This window comes from Sylvia atricapilla, chromosome 21, assembly GCF_009819655.1.
Source record: "Sylvia atricapilla isolate bSylAtr1 chromosome 21, bSylAtr1.pri, whole genome shotgun sequence".
Classification (NCBI taxonomy): Eukaryota; Metazoa; Chordata; class Aves; order Passeriformes; family Sylviidae; genus Sylvia; species Sylvia atricapilla.
In genome coordinates, this window is record NC_089160.1 from 3,800,288 (window position 1) to 3,820,849 (window position 20,562).

The following is a 20,562-nucleotide window of genomic DNA, read 5'->3' on the forward strand; positions in this document are numbered from 1 at the left end:
AGAAGCTGTTGGAGCAGAGAGATGGTCATGTTGATGAGGGCCATCACTAGAAGGGCTTTTGCCATTGCTGTGTCAGTGCCCAGCCTGAGAGGTAAAACACCAGCCATGGCAATGTTTCAGCGCACATTTATTGCTGCTCATTGTTTCCCTGCAGTGGATCAGAACGAAGGTCCCTATTGCACATAGATTTTTATTTTTGGCATCCTTAAAAAAAAAAAATTGCACAAGACTTTTTAACCAAGTTCCCCTTGCCCCTGTAGCTGACTGAACACACAAATGAGATTTTTTTTCACCTACATGGTGGATGTGGTGACAATTCCCAGACATGGTGGTGTGGGGCTTGAGTCAGTACAAACCCCAGAGTGAGCATGGCTTTCACGTTTGCATACAGTGTGAGAGACACCCTAGACTGGAAAACATGCCTGGATGATCTTTGTAGACACTTTCCTACTGCATGCAACAGATAGTTGTGGCTGGATGTAATTTACCCCTTGAAGAGTGCCTCCAGGGTTTGGTCTGTGGGACTGGCTCAGCTGCTGCCCAGTTTCTCTGGCCAGGCAGTAACAATCCAAGCTGCACGGTGAGAATTCCAATACAGTGAGTTTTTACACCTATGGCTGCACAGGGTGAATGAGAGAACTCCAACCTGGGAACATGGGGTGAGGCCTGCCTGGGGGTGCTCCATGCCACATCCATCATCTTCCCCACGGGTGAGAGGAAACCCTTGGATGGAGGAGCTCTGGTGTCGTCTGGGAGAAGCCTCATGGAGACTGGGAAGGGTTTGAGTTGTGTGCATACCTGACATCTGCCTGGAGCAACCCCCGTTCTGCCACTTCCCTTGGGACTGACTGCTGCAGGTAAGGTCAGCTGAGTGCTACAGCAGGACTGTGCTTTCCCTTGCCCAGGGAGGGCAGGGAGCTGTGCTCTGACCTAACGTGGGCTCTGCTGTAGCCACTGCCCTGCCCTACAGCATCACAGGAGTTGTCTGGCCCTCAGGCAGCCTCTGTCCTGTGCTTGTTCCCCCAGGAGAGGAGCTGTGGGCACCGTCAGTGTGTGTGAACCGAGACCATGTCTGTGGAGCAGCAGAGGAGGGGAGTTGTGCTGGGCTGTGTGGGGCAGGGGAAGCTGAGGAGATGTTTCCCAGTGGCTGCAGGATGGTTGATGGGGAAGCAGCTGGGTGCTTTCTCAGTAGACCCAGGAGACAGGCACCCACTGTGGAGAGCTGCAGGCCTGCTCAAAGGCTTCCTGCAGCAGCTGGAGGCTCTCTTCCACGCCGTTGTTGACCAGGGACAGGTCGAAGTAGTGTGCGTACCGGCTGCGGATGTTCTCCGAGTCCTTGCGCAGCTGCTGCAGAGCCTCCGACTGCAAGGGACAGGACAGTGCTCAGGAGAGAAACTTCACAGCCCACCCCGACAGGGAAACGCCCTCCCAACACCAAAACGGCTCCCGTGGTTGTGAAGTATCAAAACACAGAATCTTTATGGCTTGTCTGCTGGGCCAGGAGCTGTTGTGTGATCTCTGGGCTTTTGCTGGACTTCCTATTGTGCTGGGAGCATCAGGTGACCTGCTAGAGAGAGGCCAGACCTGCCTGCTCTCATATTTACCTTTAAAATGCTCTGTGGCAGCTCCCAGGGAGAAAGTTCACAAGCAGCAAGCTGTTGAGTGCTCTGGTGGACATTGTCACCAGGCCTCAGGCTGGGTTGGAAGTGAGATTCCTGCAGGATGCGCCCTTCCCACTGGCTTTTGACCAGAACAGCACCAGATGGCAGAGCTTTACCAGCCTCTCCACTGGTTTTGGCTGGGGTTTTAGTGCTGTACTTCTATAGTAAAAGCAAAGCTGCCTCTTCCCTCCTGCCAGTGTGGCTTGTGGGTGCATCCTTGAGCAGCTCTGCCCCTGGCAAATGAGGTCCAGACCATTTCCACATATTTCCCTAATGGAGCTTGAAAGACAGGGGAGGAGGGAGAGCTTGGGGTGCAGTGCTCACTGAGCTCTGCTCTGTGCAGATATTAATAGACCTGAACAGGTATTATTAGATTATATCTATTATCAACAGATGAAGTAGACCTAAAAAAATACTGATAGACTAAAAATCCTTTTTTGTTAGACCATCTGGGTCTGTATCACAGTACTGATACCTTTAGTGGTCAGCAATAAAAACATATTAGAGATGGCACAGTATTATTTGTAATACCACACCTTCTCTCAGGGCACAGCAGGCCTCTGTCTTTAAGGTGTTCAGTTCAACACTGACAAACTTGAAATATAATTATTACCCTAGGAAAAAAAAAAAAAAAAAAAAAAAGCTACCCCAAGATACTGTTTAACTACTTCATCTTGAAAGAATTACTGAAAATATTCGTCTATTCTTATTCAATTCATTTTCCCTCTGCTGTGGATGAAGCCAGCAGCTGCTGGGGATGGAGAGGGGAGGGCGGGCAAGCAGCAGTTTTCGCTCATGTGAGCTCTGCTGGGTCACATTAACTCTGCCGCATCCCTCCTCAGAGTGAGCTGAGCTGCAGGGTTATATTTAGTGCCTGGCAGCCCTGCCCACTGCAGCAGGATGTGATTCCTCTCTGGCTGGAGGCAGCAGTGGGTGACAGAGTGGCCCTTTCTGTTCTGCCCCCTTCCCCCCTCCCCAGCCTGCTGCATCAGGCAGTTAATGTTCCACTAAATACCTGCACAACACTTGCTCTGAAGGCTGCATAAATATCCTCTCCAAAAACTATCTCTAGCTAGAGCTTTACAAACACAATAGGTTGGAAGAGGTGGCCTTATTGCCACTGAATCCAGGAGGAGCACAGCTCTGGGTTTCTTGTTGCCCTCTGTCTTCCCATCTCCCTGCCAGGCTGGGGTGTAGGGCAGGGTAGGCAGCATCCCTGCACCCAGGGGGCTTCCTGGGAAGTGATAGCCTGTGGTTGCCAGCCTGATGCTTGGCACCGAATGAGTTAACTGTGCTATCAGCGCTGCTTTCATCCTCACGTTAAAGGGATCAGCATCCTAATGAGGCAAAGAATGAAAGGAGCAGTTGTTTGTGTGTCTATTTGCATAGCTGATGGCAGGATAAATGGTCCTGCCCCAGACTGCTAGACTGTGCTCCCCACCGTGATTATGCTGCTGGGATGAGGGTTGCTGAATTTACAGCTGCAGGAATAGGCAGTCCCTGTTTTCAGGTCTGGGCTGAGTTCTGGACCACCAAAAGCCAAGCAGACAAGAATGTGCTGATGGGGAGTCTTGGATCGCTGCAGCAGGTGCTGCCATGGACCAAGAAGCCCAGCCAGAGAGGGACAGGAGGGGACACCCTGCCACTCACCTCCTCTGCCTTGTCTGTGGGGGCAATGAAGACTATGAATGGGGAGAGCTCGGCCGTGCGGACGATCTTGAGGGTCTGTGGAGAGAAGTGCAGTTACAGAGTGAGGCCCTTCCCCAGGCTGGGAGCAAGCACAGCTGCCAAGCTGCCTGTGGTGCAGTGGGGGCTAAAGGGGACACCCCTCTTTGGGGACATGAGCTCACTGGACTCCTGGAAAAGGGTCCATGCAACCTACTCCCACAGCAGCCTGGCCGTGCCCTTGGTGACACAGCCAGGTGTGTGCTGTGACAGGAGCACCCTCACTGTACCCATGTCTTGGGAATGGAATATGCCACCCCAGGAATTGCTGGTTTTTTTCCTTTGGGAAGAGGAGGAGGGACAGTCATAGCCAGCACCCAGGTAGTTCATGTGTGGCAGCCCCTGTCCCCCACCCCTTCCCCTGCTCCCTACCTGGGGCTCAATGTCCAAAATAGCGACTTTGTCCTGCTGGTGGATCTTGTGCACTGTTTCAAACTTGGTGCCAAACATGTTTCCCTGGTAGCTTCCAAACTCCAAGAACTCATTGGCTGAGATGTCCCGGGTCATCTCCTCGGTGGAGACAAAGTAATAGTCCTTTCCATCCACCTCATTCTTCTTCTGGGGGCGTGTGGTGTCTGGGGAGGGGGAGAGAGGATGAATGTTGGCCTCCAGAAGGAGAGGGGAACAGAGTAGAGCAGGCATCAAGACTAAACTGTACTAATCCCCTGTTAACTGCTTCCTGCTTTGGATAAATAGGTACACCTCAGCCAGCTGGGGCCAAGCACTGGATGGAAAAGAGAGGTGTGTGTGTGAGGGTGGTAGCAGCCCTGCAGGTCTGTGGGTAAAGGTGTGTCCATGTGGGACTGTAGGCAGGGAGGCCTTGCACCTCTGACTTCAGGAGCTTGTTGGTGCTGGAGGAACATCTCCCCACCTCCCGCCTGCTGTCAGAAGGTTCTGGATCAAAGAGAGAGGAAATGCAGCCTGTGTGGTACTTACATGGAGGTGGGTACATGAACTTCTCTGGGTTGTTGCTGAGCAGAGCATTCTTGATGTGGCTCCGGCCCACGCCGCTGGCCCCTGGACAGAGAGATGGACACTAGAGCTGGGCTCAGAGCAGTCTGGAGGGAGATGCTGGGGCCCCTCCACAGCTCTGGGTCTGACAGAAAGTGCAGAGCTCGGCCCAGGCCTTGCTCAAGATGTGTTTTCTGGACTGGTCTGTGGTGTCTTCCAGCCCTGGCAGAGGCTCTTTTTGCCCTGGGGATGCTCATCTCCAGCCCCAGCTGGAGACAAGACTGCTGCCTGCAGAGTAACCAGTCTGGTTGGACTGGGTGGGCTGCCCATGCATGTGGAGCCCACCACAGTGTGAGAGTGCTTGCTTTGGTGCAACTGCAGAGCTGCTTTTAACAGAGTTTTTCCATTAAGATGCTCAGGAGTTGCAAATGCCTGAATGAACTCTCCCAGCATTGCAGCACAGGTGCCAGACCATGCACAATGCTGCATGGAGGGGGTCAGCCTATGAGATGACTGCTACAGACTGAAGAAATGCTGCCCAGACCTTACTAGGTCTTGAAGGGCTGTGCTGCCTCAGCCCCTGCACAATCCTGGTTCTCAGCACACATCCCCAGAGTGCAGAGGGTGTCTGGAATAGGACCTACCAATGAGCACCAGAGTCTTCCTCTTGAAGGCAGGCAGCCTCACCACCTCCTCATAGGAAACGACATCCAGCTGGTCAAAAACTGGAGTGGAGGAGAAAGAAGACATGGAAGGATCAGAATTGGCTTGGCCACACTAGCATGACCCATGTATGTGTGTCAGACCAAAGCCAGGGCAAAAGGACAGGAGTGCTCAGGATTGGGCTGGGAGCTCATCCACGTTTGGCAGCACCAACAGCAAGTAGAAGGGCAGAGTGGGTGCTGGGGAGCTGCCAAAGAAGCCAGGGCTGCTTTTGCTCAGTAATTCTGCTCAGGACAGTAGGACCTGGGAGCTGGGGTGGAGGCAGCAGGATGCTGCAGGGAGCTTGCTGCTGGGGGAGCTTTATATATATGGGTGATTTACAGCCTTGTTTGCTGCTGCTTGGAGCTGCAGGCCGGGCCAGGAGCCAGCAGTCCCCAGGCACCAGCCTCTGCCAGCTCTTTGCTCAGTTTAGCATGGGGAGCTTGCATGGGTGGCTGAGGGGCAGTTCCCTGCCTCACCAGGGACAGGCTTTGGCAGCTGTGGGAGCAGTGCAGGCTGCTCTCTGACTGTTGAGCAGCAGCACTGCCCCTGCCTGCCCTGTGTTCAGCAGCCCTGGGGGGGTTTGAGGCTGGGGAGCCCGAGTTCACAGGGACAGGAGTGCAAGGGACTGTTGCCAGGAGAGAGCACAGGAGCTCAGTGCTGAGCCAGCCCTGGCCTCATGCTCTGTGTGGGGACACAGCTGTGGCCTCATGAAGAACATAAAGACTGCAGAAGAGACTCAAAAAAAGCTGACAGCTGTGGAGTACCCTGAGATTCCAGTGCTGACACACTGGGTTGTTTGTGTCCTCCCATGGAGGACAGAGGCAGGGGGATGGCCAGGGCTGGGACTTGAGCCCACTGCCCTGCTCACACTTACTTGAGCTGTGCTTGGCCAGGTACTTATCTTTGCACTTCTTCTTCTTCCCAAAGGGGCTGCAGCTCGGGGATTCACTCTGGCTGGGCTGGGTGATGCTTGCCACACGCCTGCCAAGAAAAGAGGACACCACCATGGCCCAGCTGTCACCCCAAGCCCTGGGACAGCAGCAGGATTGTCCCTCAGACATGCAAGAGAAACAGGTTGGCTGCTGGGACAGGCAAAGGCTCACCCTGCAGCACACGAAGGGGACATTTTTCTCCTTGTCCCAGCAGTGACACTGGTGTTGCCCAACACAAACTCCTGACAGCACATGGTCACACCTCCCACCTCCAACTCCCAGATCCAGCCCTTCTGGGCACATCCAGGGACCTACCACTCCTGCAGCTCTGGAGAAGGGATGAGTCCTGCTGACTCAGTGCAGGAGCCCTCCACCCGGCCCTGCCACCAGTTGCTGTCGTCCTTGTTTATGATCTGGATCACATCACCGATCTGAAACTTCAGTCCTGCTTCCTTGCAGGGGATCAGGTTGTCTTTCTTGGGGTCATAGTCAAACTGTGCCCTCATGAACATCTGCAAAAGAGAGAGGAGACCAGAGTCAGCATGGCCATGCAGGGTGGCTGAGTTTGGCCCCACATTGCATTCCCAAGCAATGACTGCAGACACGGCTCCAGGCACAAAGCCCCTGCTCCTTTCCAAGCCCCACAAGGCTGTGTGGGGAGAAAGGAGATGCACAAAGCTTAGGGGGAAAGTCTTGGGTATGGAATTGTAGTGAGATGTGCTAGTGAGTGGATGAGGGATGGAGTAGGACAGCATCTTGGCCTTACTGGGAGCTGGTGACAGGGCTGCTGCCTCTAGGCACTCACACACCCACAGGTGGTGTTCAAACCCTGCCATGGAGCTTCCCTGCAGATGCCCTGGCTGCTGCACAGTGCTGATGAGTTCAGCCAGCCACAGAGCAGTCCCACCAACGTGATGCACAACTGGGGTCTGCAGTGGAGTGAGCACAGAGGTGACATTGCAACAGGGACCCCAGGGAAGGCCATGGCTCAATCTCAGCTGCTCTGTGCTGTCTTTCCCCACAGCTGGGCAATCCCTGCATGGCACGAGGCCTTTGGGGAGCCAAGGCTGCAGTGCTGTATCCATGCCTTGGTCTGTCCTGGTCCCTTTGGCATCAGCTACTCTCGCAAAATTTCAATTCATGCAACTAGAAATGAGCTGCTGCTATTGCTTCCCAGGCCACTGTGTACCCTCCTGAGGCTGGGGAAGCACTGGGGACCAGGAAGGTGTGAGAAATTTGCTTTCCCTGTCAGCACCCACTACCAGCAGAACCCTGTCAGGACTAGAGTGGAGGCAAAGCCAGGCAGAGTATGGAGGATTAGGAGTGAAAAGCAGAGTTTAGAGAATGCTGAGCATTACCCTAGCTTAGTTACCCTAGAAACACAGCATGTAGCAAGGGGAAAAAGGGTTTTACATGGGGTGATGCTTGTACTTTCCTCAGATGTAATAGGCAGGGCTTGGAAACTCATTCTCTGTAGGGTAGACCATGCTGTCCTTGTTCCACATTAAAACCATTTCCCTCAGCTATGCTGCTGGAGGCACAGAGCCATCAGGACACAAACATGGTTCCCTTCCACTGCCAGAACAGACCACAGGGATCAAGCTGTGACATGAGAGTGCTCACAAAAAAGTGCATTTAGGAGAAACAGTAAGAATCTCCTTTGAGGATGAGGACTTTTACTTGCTTTGAAAGCACTCTCTGGCACCAGGAAGCTGATCATCCACACAAACACCAGGGATACAGAGCAGACACTGCCCAGGTACCTGCCCAGAGCTCTCTGCTCCTGCAGCACTGGTGTCCTGAGCCAGCACACTTTGGAAAGACCTTCCCTACACCAGTTGGAGCTGGCATCAGACAGCTTTACACATCACCCACAGCTGCACAGGGCTCTTTGTCTGCCTGCTGGCAGCCCCACTCTGGGGCCAGACATGCTGCTGAGCAGGCTCCAGCAGGAGAAGTCCTGGTCTTTTAAAGTCAAAGGGCTGCAAGGAATTTGCTGGAGGGGGCCTCAAGAGCCTTGAATGCTCTATGCTTCCTCTCCTTAGGACACTCCCAAGCAGACCCACTCCAAGAGATACTCGGCCTCGTGAGCCAGGACAGGGGAAAATCATGATGCCAGGACCTCCACCATTCTGCCTGCCAGGCACTGAAATAAAGGTGATCACTGAAATAAAGGGGATTGAAAACAGCCCACTCTTGGTGGTGGCAATGCAACAAACACAGACAAGCAGCTGTGGCTCTGGGGAGCAGACAGCACCACTGTCTGCTCAGGACACAGCACTGTCTGCTGGGCACAGCAGGAAGGTATTTGACCCTGTGTCTTTCCCAGCCTCAGGTGAACCAGGAACTGCATTCTTTTCCTCTGGCATGGAGGTGGGCAACTGGAGGTGGCTGGGTCAGGACAGGGGGGCAGATTGACAGCAAGGAAGGACAGGTATGGGCCAGTGTTTAGAAAACATATATGCAAAGCTGGTTGAGCAGGACTGGGGACAGCATAAACTGAGGAATAAACAGAGCCACCAACACTTGCCACCACATTCAGAACTTCAGCCTTTCTGGTAAAGAATGACATGTGTTCCCTCAGCCCATCCCAGCACCATCCAGCACCCACCCTCTGGCCTCTGAACTCCTCTCTCATTCCTGCCTGTCCATGACAGGGGGGCTGCACTGGGGTTTGTTCCTGCACAAAGACAAGACAGCAACCCAGCTACCACGCCCTGAAGTCTTGGCAGAGGACACAGCCCTCTCCACTATTCTATTTCAGCCACAGCAGGACTTCAAAGGCAAAGCCACGCAGGTGTCACCCCCTGGTGACACAGCACGGCCCCCTCACCATGCAAGTAACAGCAGGTGCAAGGAACTGCCTACCTTCCCCCCACTGCTCCCTTCCTCCCACGCTGTGCATTCAGACCAACGCCACCTCAACTGGAGCTGGTGCACCCAGCACTGGTGACAGCAGGGACCACAGAGCCATGGGCTGCCCCTGCCACAAACAGTTGTGGAACCCTCACGTTCTCCCTGGTGTGCCCCTGCCACTGCTTTCCCATCCCCAAACAGCACTGCTGGCTCAGACATCCCAGCCCTGCGTTCCTTTGGGTAAATACACCCACACAGGCCCAACATACGGTTGTGTGCAGTGATGCAAGCAGAGGACAGGTCCCTCCAGCAGCTCTGACAAGGTAGCCACCCCCTTGCCCTGACACCCCTGGCTGAGCACAGCTCTCTGCCCAGCACTGGTTTGTTCTGGTCCCACCCTGCCCCACAGCCATGCCCCAGCACTGCCCATGGGTGCAGAGGCTGCACTTACCTGAAGAGCAGGGAGACGGCTTTGCTGGTTGGGAATGACTTTTAATGAGACCATCCCCTTGGTTTCTTTCTAGTGAACAAAGGGGAGAAAGAAGAGTTGGAGGAGGTGGTGTCTGGAGGCAGCTCAACAGCAGCAACCTGTGCAGGAAGGTGCTGAGTGCCAGGACCAGCAAAGGCAGGGCTCCTGGGTACCCCACCATGCTGTGGTGCTGGGGGACACCACAGCCTGGTCACAAATAGCTGTGCTTGGCTTTGCCATTGGCTTTGCCACTTGTCCCATTCCCATGGGGGGACACCAGTAGCCCCACAAGGGTCAGGCTGTGGGCACTGCTAAGCACCACCAGAACGAACATGGAGACCTGCATCATCTCTGCCCTGGCTGCTCCAGTAAGGAGCCTGGAAGGAGAGGCTGCTTCTTCCAGGTTCCCTCCATGTTGGCCCCTTGCTCTGGCCCTCCTGGTGACATTAGAGGCACAGCACTCTCTTGCCTGCCACAAGCCAGCTCACGGTTGCCTCACATGCATCACAACACCCACACAGTTCCGTGGGACAACCACATGTGGAGGCTTGGAGAGGCATCCTGGGCCAACCACTCTTCTCAGGAGGCAAAAACAAAGACAAGCTCCTCCTTGGTTCTGCTGTCTGGAGCAGGGACATCCTGTGGCACTTTGGCAAGCCAAGCCCTAGGCTGCTGGTGGGGGTCCTCAGCAGCACCACCACCTCCCTCCAGCAAGGTCATGCTGGGGATAGATCAGGGTTATCACTGTATGAACCCAAGGCAGGTCCGAGGCCCCGTCCAAAGCTGTGTCTGGCAAGGACAGGATCAGGCAAATGGCACCAACATGACATGCACATGTAGCTCAGGTTTGCAAGAGCAGCCAGCCCTGGGCTGGAGCTGCACACCAGCCTTGGCAAGCAGAGGTGGTTTCCAAGCCCCACACAGCATCAGCACATGTCAGGGGCCCAGTCAACAGCCTCCACTGCTGCTGCAGGAGGCCAGAAACAAGCAGCAAGCACAGACCCCATGGGGGGCTGCATGCAGGATGTTTGCTGCCACATCACACTGCTGTATGTAGGCAGCTGTGTGCTGGCTCTGGTGTGTGGGAGGGGGTGAATGCTCACAGCATGCAGGCCAAAGGGGTCCTTCCCAGGGAACAGCCCTGACACACACAGATACCTACCAGCATCTTCTGCAGCTGGTCAACTGAGTGGTTGCTTGCACTCTGCCCATTGATTTCTATGATTTCATCACCCACGTGAAGGGAGCCTGCCAGCAATGTGAGAAACATGAAAATGCAGAAAAGGAACAAGAGCTGCTCACCAAACCAAATTTACACAGCTCCATCTGCCTCCAGGGCCAGGACACTGCAGTGTTTGCCTGCCAGTGCTCCTGGAACCACACGTGCCATCTAAGCACATGGGAGGGAAGCACAAGGGGAATGAATTCTTCCCCCTCTACCCAATACAGACACTGAGCCAGTCCCAAGGTCATCAGGCTGCTTTCCACTGTGTGGAAAGTGCTTTGGACTGGTCAAAGCACCTGCATCAGCATTTCAAACACAACCCCAAGCACTTCACCTGAAGCCAATCACAACCTCCTTACAGGGCCCTTAACACAAGCATTCCTGACTTGGTGTGTTTTCAGATTATATACTCCAGCACATTACAGCCTCATATATACTACTAAAAATCAGACTCCAGTAGTGTTATTGGAATGGCTCCTGCCTTATTTTGGCAGTGGTAAGAACAGACTTCCCACTTGGATGCAAGGCTGGAAAAGCAGCCTCTTCTAAGCAGAGAACATCTTGTATCCACGCCTCCTTGGCAAAACTCAAACCCAAAAAATAGCACCTATTTATTTCTTTTGGCACCTTATTTTGTTCTGCAGAGCCAATCTACAGGGTGCCTGTCCCACCTGTGCACTTTAGGAATGGGAAGAGCTTCCCCTACTCCAGGGTAGGATCCATCTCTTCTTACAGTGACCCCATCATGAGACAGATGATCTCCAGTTCCTTTTTGGGAGAGCCCTTCCCCCAAACCTTTATTTATCACTAAAGCCTCCAGTGTTTTAATGTGACAACCATGCAGAGAGACCAGTGAGTCCCAAGTTCCTGACACATTCCTAGGGGAGGAACAGGCACAGATGTCCATGTCACAGGGGAAAGCCAGCAGTGCTGAGGACCTGCATTACTGCTGCATTGGAAGAAACCACCTGCAGACGTGCACCTCATGCACTGCTTCTACAAAGGCCTTGTTACCTTGTCTGTGAATCATGCCCCCATGGAAGATCCTGGCCACCATGCAGCTCTGCTTGTCATTTTGCTTCAGCGTGATTCCCTGGAAGACAGGAAAATCCATGACTGCTGGCTGCAGGGGAGACCTCTGTGCCCTCACAAAGTCCTCTCCAGGCCCATGTCCACACTGAGCTGTGCAGTGGCTGGGAGAAAGACCCTGCTAGGACAACTCAGGCTGCTGCAGCTCCTCTTGGCACAAGCATCACCACCCTTTGTGGGCCTCACTTCAGGTCCCCGGGCAGAAGGCAGAGTCCAGCACCTTTTTCCCATGGCCAAGATCTCCAGTGCCCTGTTTTCCTCAAAGCCAGCCTGTTGGCACATCTCAACCTGCCCCTCCAACCCCCCGGGTGCCATCCACCTTTGGGGCCTGGCCAGTTCTCACCATGGGCTCCTCGGTGACCTTCTCGAACTGGACCAGGCGGATCTTGCGCACCTCGCGGCTGCCGCTGTGCGAGGGGCTGCCCAGGGTGGCTGAGCCGTTGGTATAAATGTCCTCAGTCAGGGCGTGTGGGGACTGAGTCATGGCCTGTCGGGGCAAAACAGACACCACGGTTTAGGGGCTCCACCTGGGAATGCTGGATCCCTGCTCTGGGGCTGAGCTACTCAAACATGTTAAGGTGCGGCACACATGCGGTGCAAGTGGAGCACAGGAGAGGAGAAGACACTAAGGGCAAGAAAAGAAAAGGAGCAGAAGGACTTGAGCCTTGGAGATGTGGATTTAATCTGGAGTTTTCCAGCCTGGGAAACTCAGGAGGTAAGAAAACTTTGGAAAAGCTACAGGCAGCAGAAGCCAAAAGAGTCCACAGCTGATCTTCTGAAGCAAAGTCACAAACACTCCTTTGTGCATCACAGCAGCACTTGGCTCACAGATAACTTCTTGCAGAGCATAAAGCCCAGGACATCTTCACCAAGTGAACAGAACAAATGGGACTCACCCCTGAGAACTGGAGCCAGGCTTTGTTCTTGCTCTGTTTGCAAGTTCAACCTTTCCTGACCTCCATCGGTGGGCAACTGACATGAGTCATGTACACAACATCCAGGCACTGAAGGTAGTGTGCTCCCAAGTCAGCCAGAAAAATCCCATTCCCCTTCCCAGCTCCAGGTCCTTTCATGCTGGTTTGCACTGGGAAGCCAAGCACAGGCTTTCAGTCCTGAGGAAACCTCTGTTCTTGGTTTTCAGCATGTGCTGGCACCAGGGCTGATGGAGAGTGCTTGGGGTCCCATATAAAGACCTCCAAATCCATGCTGCCTGGTGAGCTTCGCCCTCACAGCCCAAGAAAGCCTGACACAGTCCCATTAAATCCCTCAGATACACTGGGGATTGTCTCCACACAGCTCACAAACGTGCCTGTTTGTCCCCAAGTGCAGTGGACTTTGCTCAAGCCTCCCCTAAATCAGTGCTGGCCCAGCAAAACCCAGACCAGATTCGATCTGCAGCCCCTACCTGCCCTGTTGGCACAAATTCCCACACCAGCCCATGATGCAAAACAAACCCTCCTGACTGTCCCACTCCACACCAGACTCCTGGCTTTGCTGCCCAGGTTCCAGCCTCCCAGCAGTGCCTGAGCTGAGAGCCACAGCCAGCAAAGCTCCAGGGATGCCCAGCAATGTCCTCACCAGCTTCAGTCCTGAACCAGTGACACGGCCATGCCCAGACAGGCAGAGCCAACACCTCTCCCCACTACAGCCTGACCTGTTAACTGAGCACCAGGGCCAGAAGCTCCATGCCAGGAGCTGGGAAATACCAGCCTGACCTCCTGCCCCAGCTCAATCTCACCCACCCCAGATCTCTGGCCTGGAGCAGAGGAGGAGCTGCAGCCCCACGCTACCAGGTGAGGAGGCAGATCTGGTCAGGCCAGGGGAAGGCTCATGAAGAGCATCTGTTACTGGGCTGCAGCCATGACATTAAACCACAATAATATGAGCTTTGGTAGGTATGTGCTGGAATGCTGCTGGCTGAGACAGTGATCCAGCTCTGTGCAATGGCAGAAAGCAGGGAGGGAGCCAAAGAAAGGGACAGCAGAGTCAGGACTAACAAGGATAGCAGGAAAGATAGCTGGCAGAGAGGGACAGACCAGGCATGGTCACTGTCACAGCCCCCAGACAGGGCACTGGTGGGGCTGGGCCAAGGAGGGAAGGGCTCAGAAAGCTGTGTGCCCATGATGCAGTGATTTATTTTTAAGCCAACTACTTCCAAAAGTGCCAACCAACCTCCTCCTCAAAAGGCGACCACGTGGGCTCTATATGCCAATGGCTTAAACGTGGAGAAGGCTGAATCCCAGCCCAGAACAGCACCCAGGCCATGGACTTGCAGGGTGGAAGGAAGAACAACTTACATCCACTCTCCCCAGCCTGGCTTGCCAGCACAAATGCTACTACACCATGTGCAGAGCAGGGGAATAGATCCAGCAGTGTGCTTGCCTAGAGGTGTCTCACAGCTCTCTGTCAGCTGTCCCCCTTTGCCCAACCAGCAGGTGCAAGGAGGAACAGGAGGACAAGGACCTTCTCCAGCTCAACCTGAGGCCAAAGTGCCCATGAGGTGGTTGGAGTCAGCACAGATCATACTTATCTTGGTCATGCCTTGGGAAAGTGTTAGACCGTGCAATTCCTGGCTTCAAATGTCTAGGCTCAGCAGAGCCCAATGACCCAGGACACAGCACAGTCTGCTCCAGGGACTGGGAGTTCCCATCCTCACCATCCCCTTCAGCCGAGCCTCCTGGCCCTGACCTTTGCTTTTTGCTGAGAGCTGGAGAAAACACTGGAGAAAGCACCCAGCCCTCGATGCTGACACAGCACCAATGTCACCCTGGTGACTCCTGGAGAACAAGGTCTGTCACCAGAGACTGGCTGCTGTGCCTGGGGATGGCCACCAGTCACTTGATGGCAACTCTGAATGCAGAAGGGTCCTCCAAGACCAGAGCCATGCTGGGATGATGTGGGCTTTTCTGCTGACGGCACTGAGCATCAGTGGATGGAAATGGGAAAATGCTTTGTTCATGAAGACAACCGGGACCCTCAGGGTGGCAGATTCAGCCCTGATGGTGGCACCCAGAAACAGGAGACGTGAGTGGCTCTCATGCCCCATGAACATAAGCTGGCTGGCCAGATTGCCTTGCACTCCCCTGGCAGCTGCCACGCTCCTGGCTGGCTTGGCCCAGCATAGGCTGTGACCTCAAGAGCCTTTCGAGTCACGTTGGGGACTGGCCAGACTCTGCTCCTTGTGCACTGCTCCACAGGAAACATCTGTGAGTGCTGCTGAGAGCCAGCTCACAGCCACCAGCCACTGCCAGCTCTGCACAGCCCCAGGCTCTGTCACTGAGGCACACATGGGGCAAGGAGCTTTGGGGGCTGAGCTGTGCAATAGGGGTGCTGGACAGCCTTGCAGCTGCCTGACAAAATCCTCCTGCACAAATCCTGCTGCAGTGGCAACGCACACAAGGAGCCACCAGCTCCATGGGTCAGAGGTGCCCCACAACCCCATTTGCATTTTCCTCAACAGCCCAGATTTCTGCCCCATATCCTGGAGCAGAGGGAAGCGTTCCAGTTCCTTGGGCAGTGTTTACCAACAGGGAATGTGGCAAGGATCCCAGGACTTGGCATCCTGGCCCCCAGTGGGGTCAGCACTATCTGCCAGGGCTGCTGCTACGGCCGCGCTGGCTCCACCAGGCTGCACACCATGGGCAAATCAAACATTAACTGGGAAGCTTGTTTGCAGGAGGCTGAAGCAGCACTTGAGGAAAAGCAGCCCTACAGTGCAAAGGGCACATTCAGAGATTTGGTTCCTGGGCTATCCTTGCTGCTCTAACCAAAGAGACTTCAGTATCAGGTAGTCTTGGAAAAACAGGGCTGCCTGGTGAGTACGTGGTGAAAAGTACTGCTGGTTTTGCCAAGCAGGCCCCCAAAGTACAGCAGTTTGGATGCAAGAAGGAACCCTGGAGCCAGGTTTCTCTGGGATTGCCCTCTTGGCTGGCAGGAAGACATGCTCTTCTCACACTGTGAGGAGCAAAACCCCAGTTCCCTCCATGAATCATCACCCCTCACAATATAATCCCCATGGGTGCATGCAGAGAGCTTGGGGCACTGCTTGGTGCAGAGATGTCCTGACCCAGCAATATATCCTCCCACCCTCCAGCACTTCCAGCCTTGCCTCACTCCCCATCCAGGATCTGTCCATCTCAGTCTTGTACAGCTTAAAAAACACAGCAATGTTTAAAAAGACCAAAGAAGCAAAAAATTGAGTTTGGGAGTTGCTTTAGGGCTGCTTCAGCAGGCTGGGGAGCAACAGCCACATAGACATTTAGAAGTAATTCATTCTGCCAGGGGCTACTGACTTCTCAAGTCTGCCTGCACAGCCACAGGAACAATCTCACCTAAAACCCCTTCCAGCAATATGACTGAAGTTTAAAAACAAGAATCAAACCAACGAACATTTAAACCAAAAAGGATTACATTGCTGACACCGTGAAAAGGCCCAGCAACACCAACAGGTCTCTGTGGGAACAGGAAAAGAGAAATAGGAAAGGTACAAAATGGTCGTGGTCGTGGCAGCCAGAAGGTGCTGCCAGCTCTGTGTGCCCTCACAGTGACTCCAGATCACAGTGCTGCAATGGACATGGGCCAGATTTTCAAGGGAGCGCAGTCAGTTTTGCTGAGGCATCACCTTCCCACCAAAAAAAGGCTGATGCAGCCTTCCAGATGTGTTTGTGAAGCTGGTAACCTCCAAGCGACAGCCAGTGAAACCACAACACTGACAGAAGGAGGAGCTGCCCTGCCTCTCCATCCCAGCTTCCGGAGCAAGCCCTGCAAAACAGCTTTTTCCCTGCAGCTCTAACACATAGCAACAGAGCAAAATACGTTTGATATTAAAAAGTTGGAACCAGCCCTCCCCACTAAACAGTCCAAGCTAGAAGTTTAGCTAAGCTTTCAACTGAGTTTTACCTGCGGTTGATCCTGGGGGCTGTGGCCTCAGTCTACTTTGGAGCTGCTGCCAGCTGGATGCTGAGAATTGCTGCCCAGAGGTGAGTGCAGTGTTCCCTCTGCTCTCTTTGCACCCTTCAAGATCAGGTCTCCCCAGAAGTACTTCCTTTTCTCCACCAAACTCCCAAAGGTCAGTTCACTGCCCATTTTACAGCTGAGGAACTGAGTCACAGATGATAAAGGGACAAGCCCAAGGTCATCCTGCCAACCAGGTGCACAGCTGGAAATCAAGCCCACACCTTTTTGGTAAATCTGTACTTGTCAATCAGGTGATATGGCAAAGATACACAGGCACGTGGTGAAGCTCAAGAGGAGAGGCCTGGGGTTGCTTCCTAGCAATAACATGGCTTCCACTTGCCATGATTTGCATGCCCTGCCACCACATGAGGAACACAGGACAGCATTTCCCAGCACGTGGCTCTGCCAGAGAAAATGAGGAAGAGAAACCTCCCGGTGACTCTGTTTGACTCTAGGCCAGGAGCAGCCAGGCAGACTCAGCATCCTTCCCAAGAAGGGACATTGCTGCTGAGCCATGTCCTGGTGTCCCATGGAGGGACCACAGCCACTGTGGGCCAGCACCACCTCTGCATGCCCATGACACAGAGACAGGTATCTGTGACTGGCAAGCTCAGGACACTGCTGGAAGCCAGCCCTAGAGAGCTCCTTTTAAAAGGCCTTGTGCAGATCTCAGTTCACCATCTCTCCCTTTACCCGTACTGAAATAAATACACTGTAACACCAGGAAGCTGTAGGGCAGCTCCCACACTTTCCATGTTCTGCTGCTATTGTCAATTTATCCCTGCTCAGTTTGCAGTGAGGCAGGCCCTGTGCCTGGATCTGGCAGGCAGAGGGATTGGAGAGCTCCTCTTAGCAGCTGCCTGGTCCAGACACTTTGCTTTAATAATTTTTTTTCCTACTGTTTTTTTTCAAAGCACCCTTTGGGTTGAACCATGAAAAGCAGATGAGCCACTGGTGTGAGACAGATCTGACAAACCTCTTTTGCATGTTTATGTGTCCAACAAGATGGGCCAAGGACAGCACTTCAGCAAAATTTCCTCCCTGCTCTCTCCCAAAGGCTTTCTACGGTTGCAAGGAAATCTTAGCCCAGGCACATTATGCCATGGCTTCACCAAGGATGCCTTTCCAAAGCTGGAAATCTCTGCTGGGAGAAAAGCACCAGCTGTTTAACAGCGGCAACCGCCGACCTTCTCCTGCTTGCACCCAAGCTAGCCCAAACAACACTATGTGAGGAAGGAGCTCACGCAGAAGAACCAAGAGAGCTGGTGCAGCTGCTCTCCTGTCGGAAGTGGGGTGCATGCGGCCATCGGCTCACTCCCTGTCCCGGGGCAGGCGTGACAAGGGCTGCTGGCATCCTCCTTCCCTGGGGAAAAGACCCCCACCCTCGTCCAGCCCATGCCGTGGACCTGGAGGTTGCTCAGCAGCTGAATCAGCTCATGTGACAAGCAGTTCCAGTTCAGACCAGCTACAACTTTGCAGCAAAACAAGCACAATCTCTTTCCGTGGCAGGATGCTGGAGGAGCCTTTTCCCCCTGCAGCCAGCTCCTTCTGCCCTGCCAGCTGTGCTGGCTGACCATTCCCGCAGGCACCCCACGTCCCCAGCGAGCATCCCTGCTTCCGTGGTGCCGGGGACCAGCACAGGGCACGCACCTGGATGTGCAGCGCGGAGTCTCTGCCTTTGGGACCCTGCTTCCCCCCGCATGTGCGGGATGGAGCGGGACCCGTGCCGGGCCTGAGCCGGGCTCAAAGCGCGGGGATAAGGCCCGCAGCGGAGCGGGGCACGCCGGGGCTCCCTGCCGGGGCTCGGCGGGGATGGGGCCGCGAGCGGGGCCCAGGAGCGGGGGCTGGGGGCGCACCCGGCCGCTCACCTCGGGCTTGGGCCGGTTCTGCAGGAGGTGCTCCAGGTAGAGGTCGGAGAGCGCCGTCCTCATGCTGCTGCTGCCGCCGCCGGCGCTGCGCCCCGACTTGAGGGTCATCCCGGCGGCAGCTGCGGCCGGTCCCGCTGGCCCCGGCAGCGCTGAGGGCCCGGCCCGGCCCGGCTGCGGCAGCGCCGCGGGCTCTGGGCACGCTCCGCCCGTGTGCGGCGGGGCCGGGCGGAGCCAGCGGCGGGGGCGGGCCGGGGCCGGGCCCGGGGCTCGGCGGAGCGAGGGGCCGGCGCTGAGGGGCCGGGGCTGGGGCTGAGGGGCCGGGGCCGGGGCTGAGGGGCCGGAGCTGAGGCTGAGGGGCCGGGGCTGAGGCTGAGGGGCCGGGGCTGAGGGGCCGGGGCTGAGGGGCCGGAGCTGAGGGGCCGGAGCTGAGGGCACGGGGATGAGGGGCCGGGGCCGAGGGGCCGGGGCCGGGGCTGAGGGGCCGGGGCTGAGGGGCCGGGGCTGGGGCTGAGGGGCCGGGGCTGAGGGCACGGGGATGAGGGGCCGGGGCTGAGGGGCCGGGGTCGGGGCTGAGGGGCCGGGGCTGAGGGGCCGGGGCCGGGGCTGAGGGGCCGGGACTGAGGCTGAGGGGCCGCGGCTGAGGGGCCGGGGCTGAGGCTGAGGGGCCGGGGTCGGGGCTGAGGGGCCGGGGCTGAGGGGCCGGGGCCGGGGCTGAGGGGTCCTGGCTCCGCTCCGCCTGGCCTCGCCGCGGCGCGGGGCTTCTCCCACCTGGGAGTGTCCCCGTCGTGTCAGTGCCGTGCCGGACCCCGGCCCGTGCCTGCCCCTGGTTGTGCCCGAGCATTCGGATCGCAGAGTGCACCCAGGCTACCCCAAAGGGTCATCGGGTCCAGCTGCTGGCCCTGCACAGGACACCCCCGAGAGTCACACCCTGTGCCTCAGGGCAGCCGTCCCTCGCACAAGCACCCTGCTCATGGCACGGCCCTGGTGGCCCCACCATTGCTGTCCCCTGCGCTGCTGGCAGAGCGGTTCTCGGACCTGCTGCAGGCCACATCTCATACACCTGTGAGCAGAGACTGCCCCACTCTGATGGGGTGCTCTGGAAGTTCACAAGGAAATCACTGGATGTTGCTGGGCTGCTGCAGCCATCCTGCCCATCCCACTGTGACAATCCCACTGTGAGCTCTGCCGGGCTGCTGCTGTGAGCACTGCCCTGGAGAGCCTCTTCAGTGCCCCACCACCCTCTGGGGGAAGAACCTGTCCCTAAGATACAATTAAACCTCCCCTGACACAGCTTCAGCCATTCCCTGGGGTCCTGTCATGGGTCATCACAGAGAAGGGATCTGCCCCTCCTCATTAGCAAGTTGTAGATTGTGATGGGGGTCTGTCGTCAGTCTCTTCTCCAGGCTGGACACACCAAATTATCTCAACTACTCCTCACAAGGCTTCCTCTCAAGGCCCTCCATCATCTTCATTTACCTCGTTTGGACACTGTAATAAATGGTCAGCCAATTTTACCAATAAAGAAAACTATTGAAAAAAATTGGATATAAAAGTCCAAAAATGCCACAAACAAAATGCAGTGTCAAGCCCGGGTTCAGTACTGGGTGAACCTCAGATTCGGTCTCTATCACATCGAATCCCTCTCCGTTCACGAAATCAGTCTTTGCAGGGTCAGTTTTTATCCAGTTTTTCCGGCTGGACAGTGGGTTGCCTCATTCTTTTGTCCCTCTTGTTTTTCTTGCATATTCACGTATCTTCTTTTCCTTGCTGCCGGTCCATGAACAGTTTTCTGGGCAGGGATGGACAGTTGATTACATTTACGGGAACCAGGTAATGGGATGCACACCCTTGACGATGTAGATAAGATGCCTGTTGGGTGTTGATCACTGGGTTGTTGGCAGATCCATTTTCGGAGGAGACCCATCTCCTCTTGGTGCCACCCTTCTTTCTGTTGCAAATGGGTCGCTTCCCCTGTCTCCGGCAGGGCTGGCAAATTCCTGAACACCTTTATTTCTTATGCATGAATGACTTTATACTGTATCGTACAATAAAACACGAAACAATTCCATAACATATATCACAGACACTCTGAGAAGGGGCCCAGCAAGGGCATGGGGAGTACCTC

General features: G+C 55.3%; 1 protein-coding gene across 1 annotated transcript; it reads right to left on the reverse strand.

Moving 5' to 3' along the window:
- Nucleotides 1-110: 110 nt before the first annotated feature.
- On the reverse strand, nt 111-18,617 carry MPP1 (MAGUK p55 scaffold protein 1). The gene is made up of 12 exons (XM_066334002.1): nt 18,438-18,617; nt 11,957-12,100; nt 11,539-11,617; nt 10,462-10,547; nt 9,282-9,350; nt 6,290-6,486; nt 5,917-6,023; nt 4,982-5,062; nt 4,323-4,403; nt 3,759-3,961; nt 3,312-3,386; nt 111-1,362 (listed from the first exon to the last, which is right to left on the reverse strand). The coding sequence occupies exons 1-12, from the start codon at nt 18,543-18,545 to the stop codon at nt 1,186-1,188; spliced, it is 1,407 nt and encodes a 468-aa protein (XP_066190099.1). The 5' UTR covers nt 18,546-18,617; the 3' UTR covers nt 111-1,185.
- Nucleotides 18,618-20,562: the final 1,945 nt, after the last annotated feature.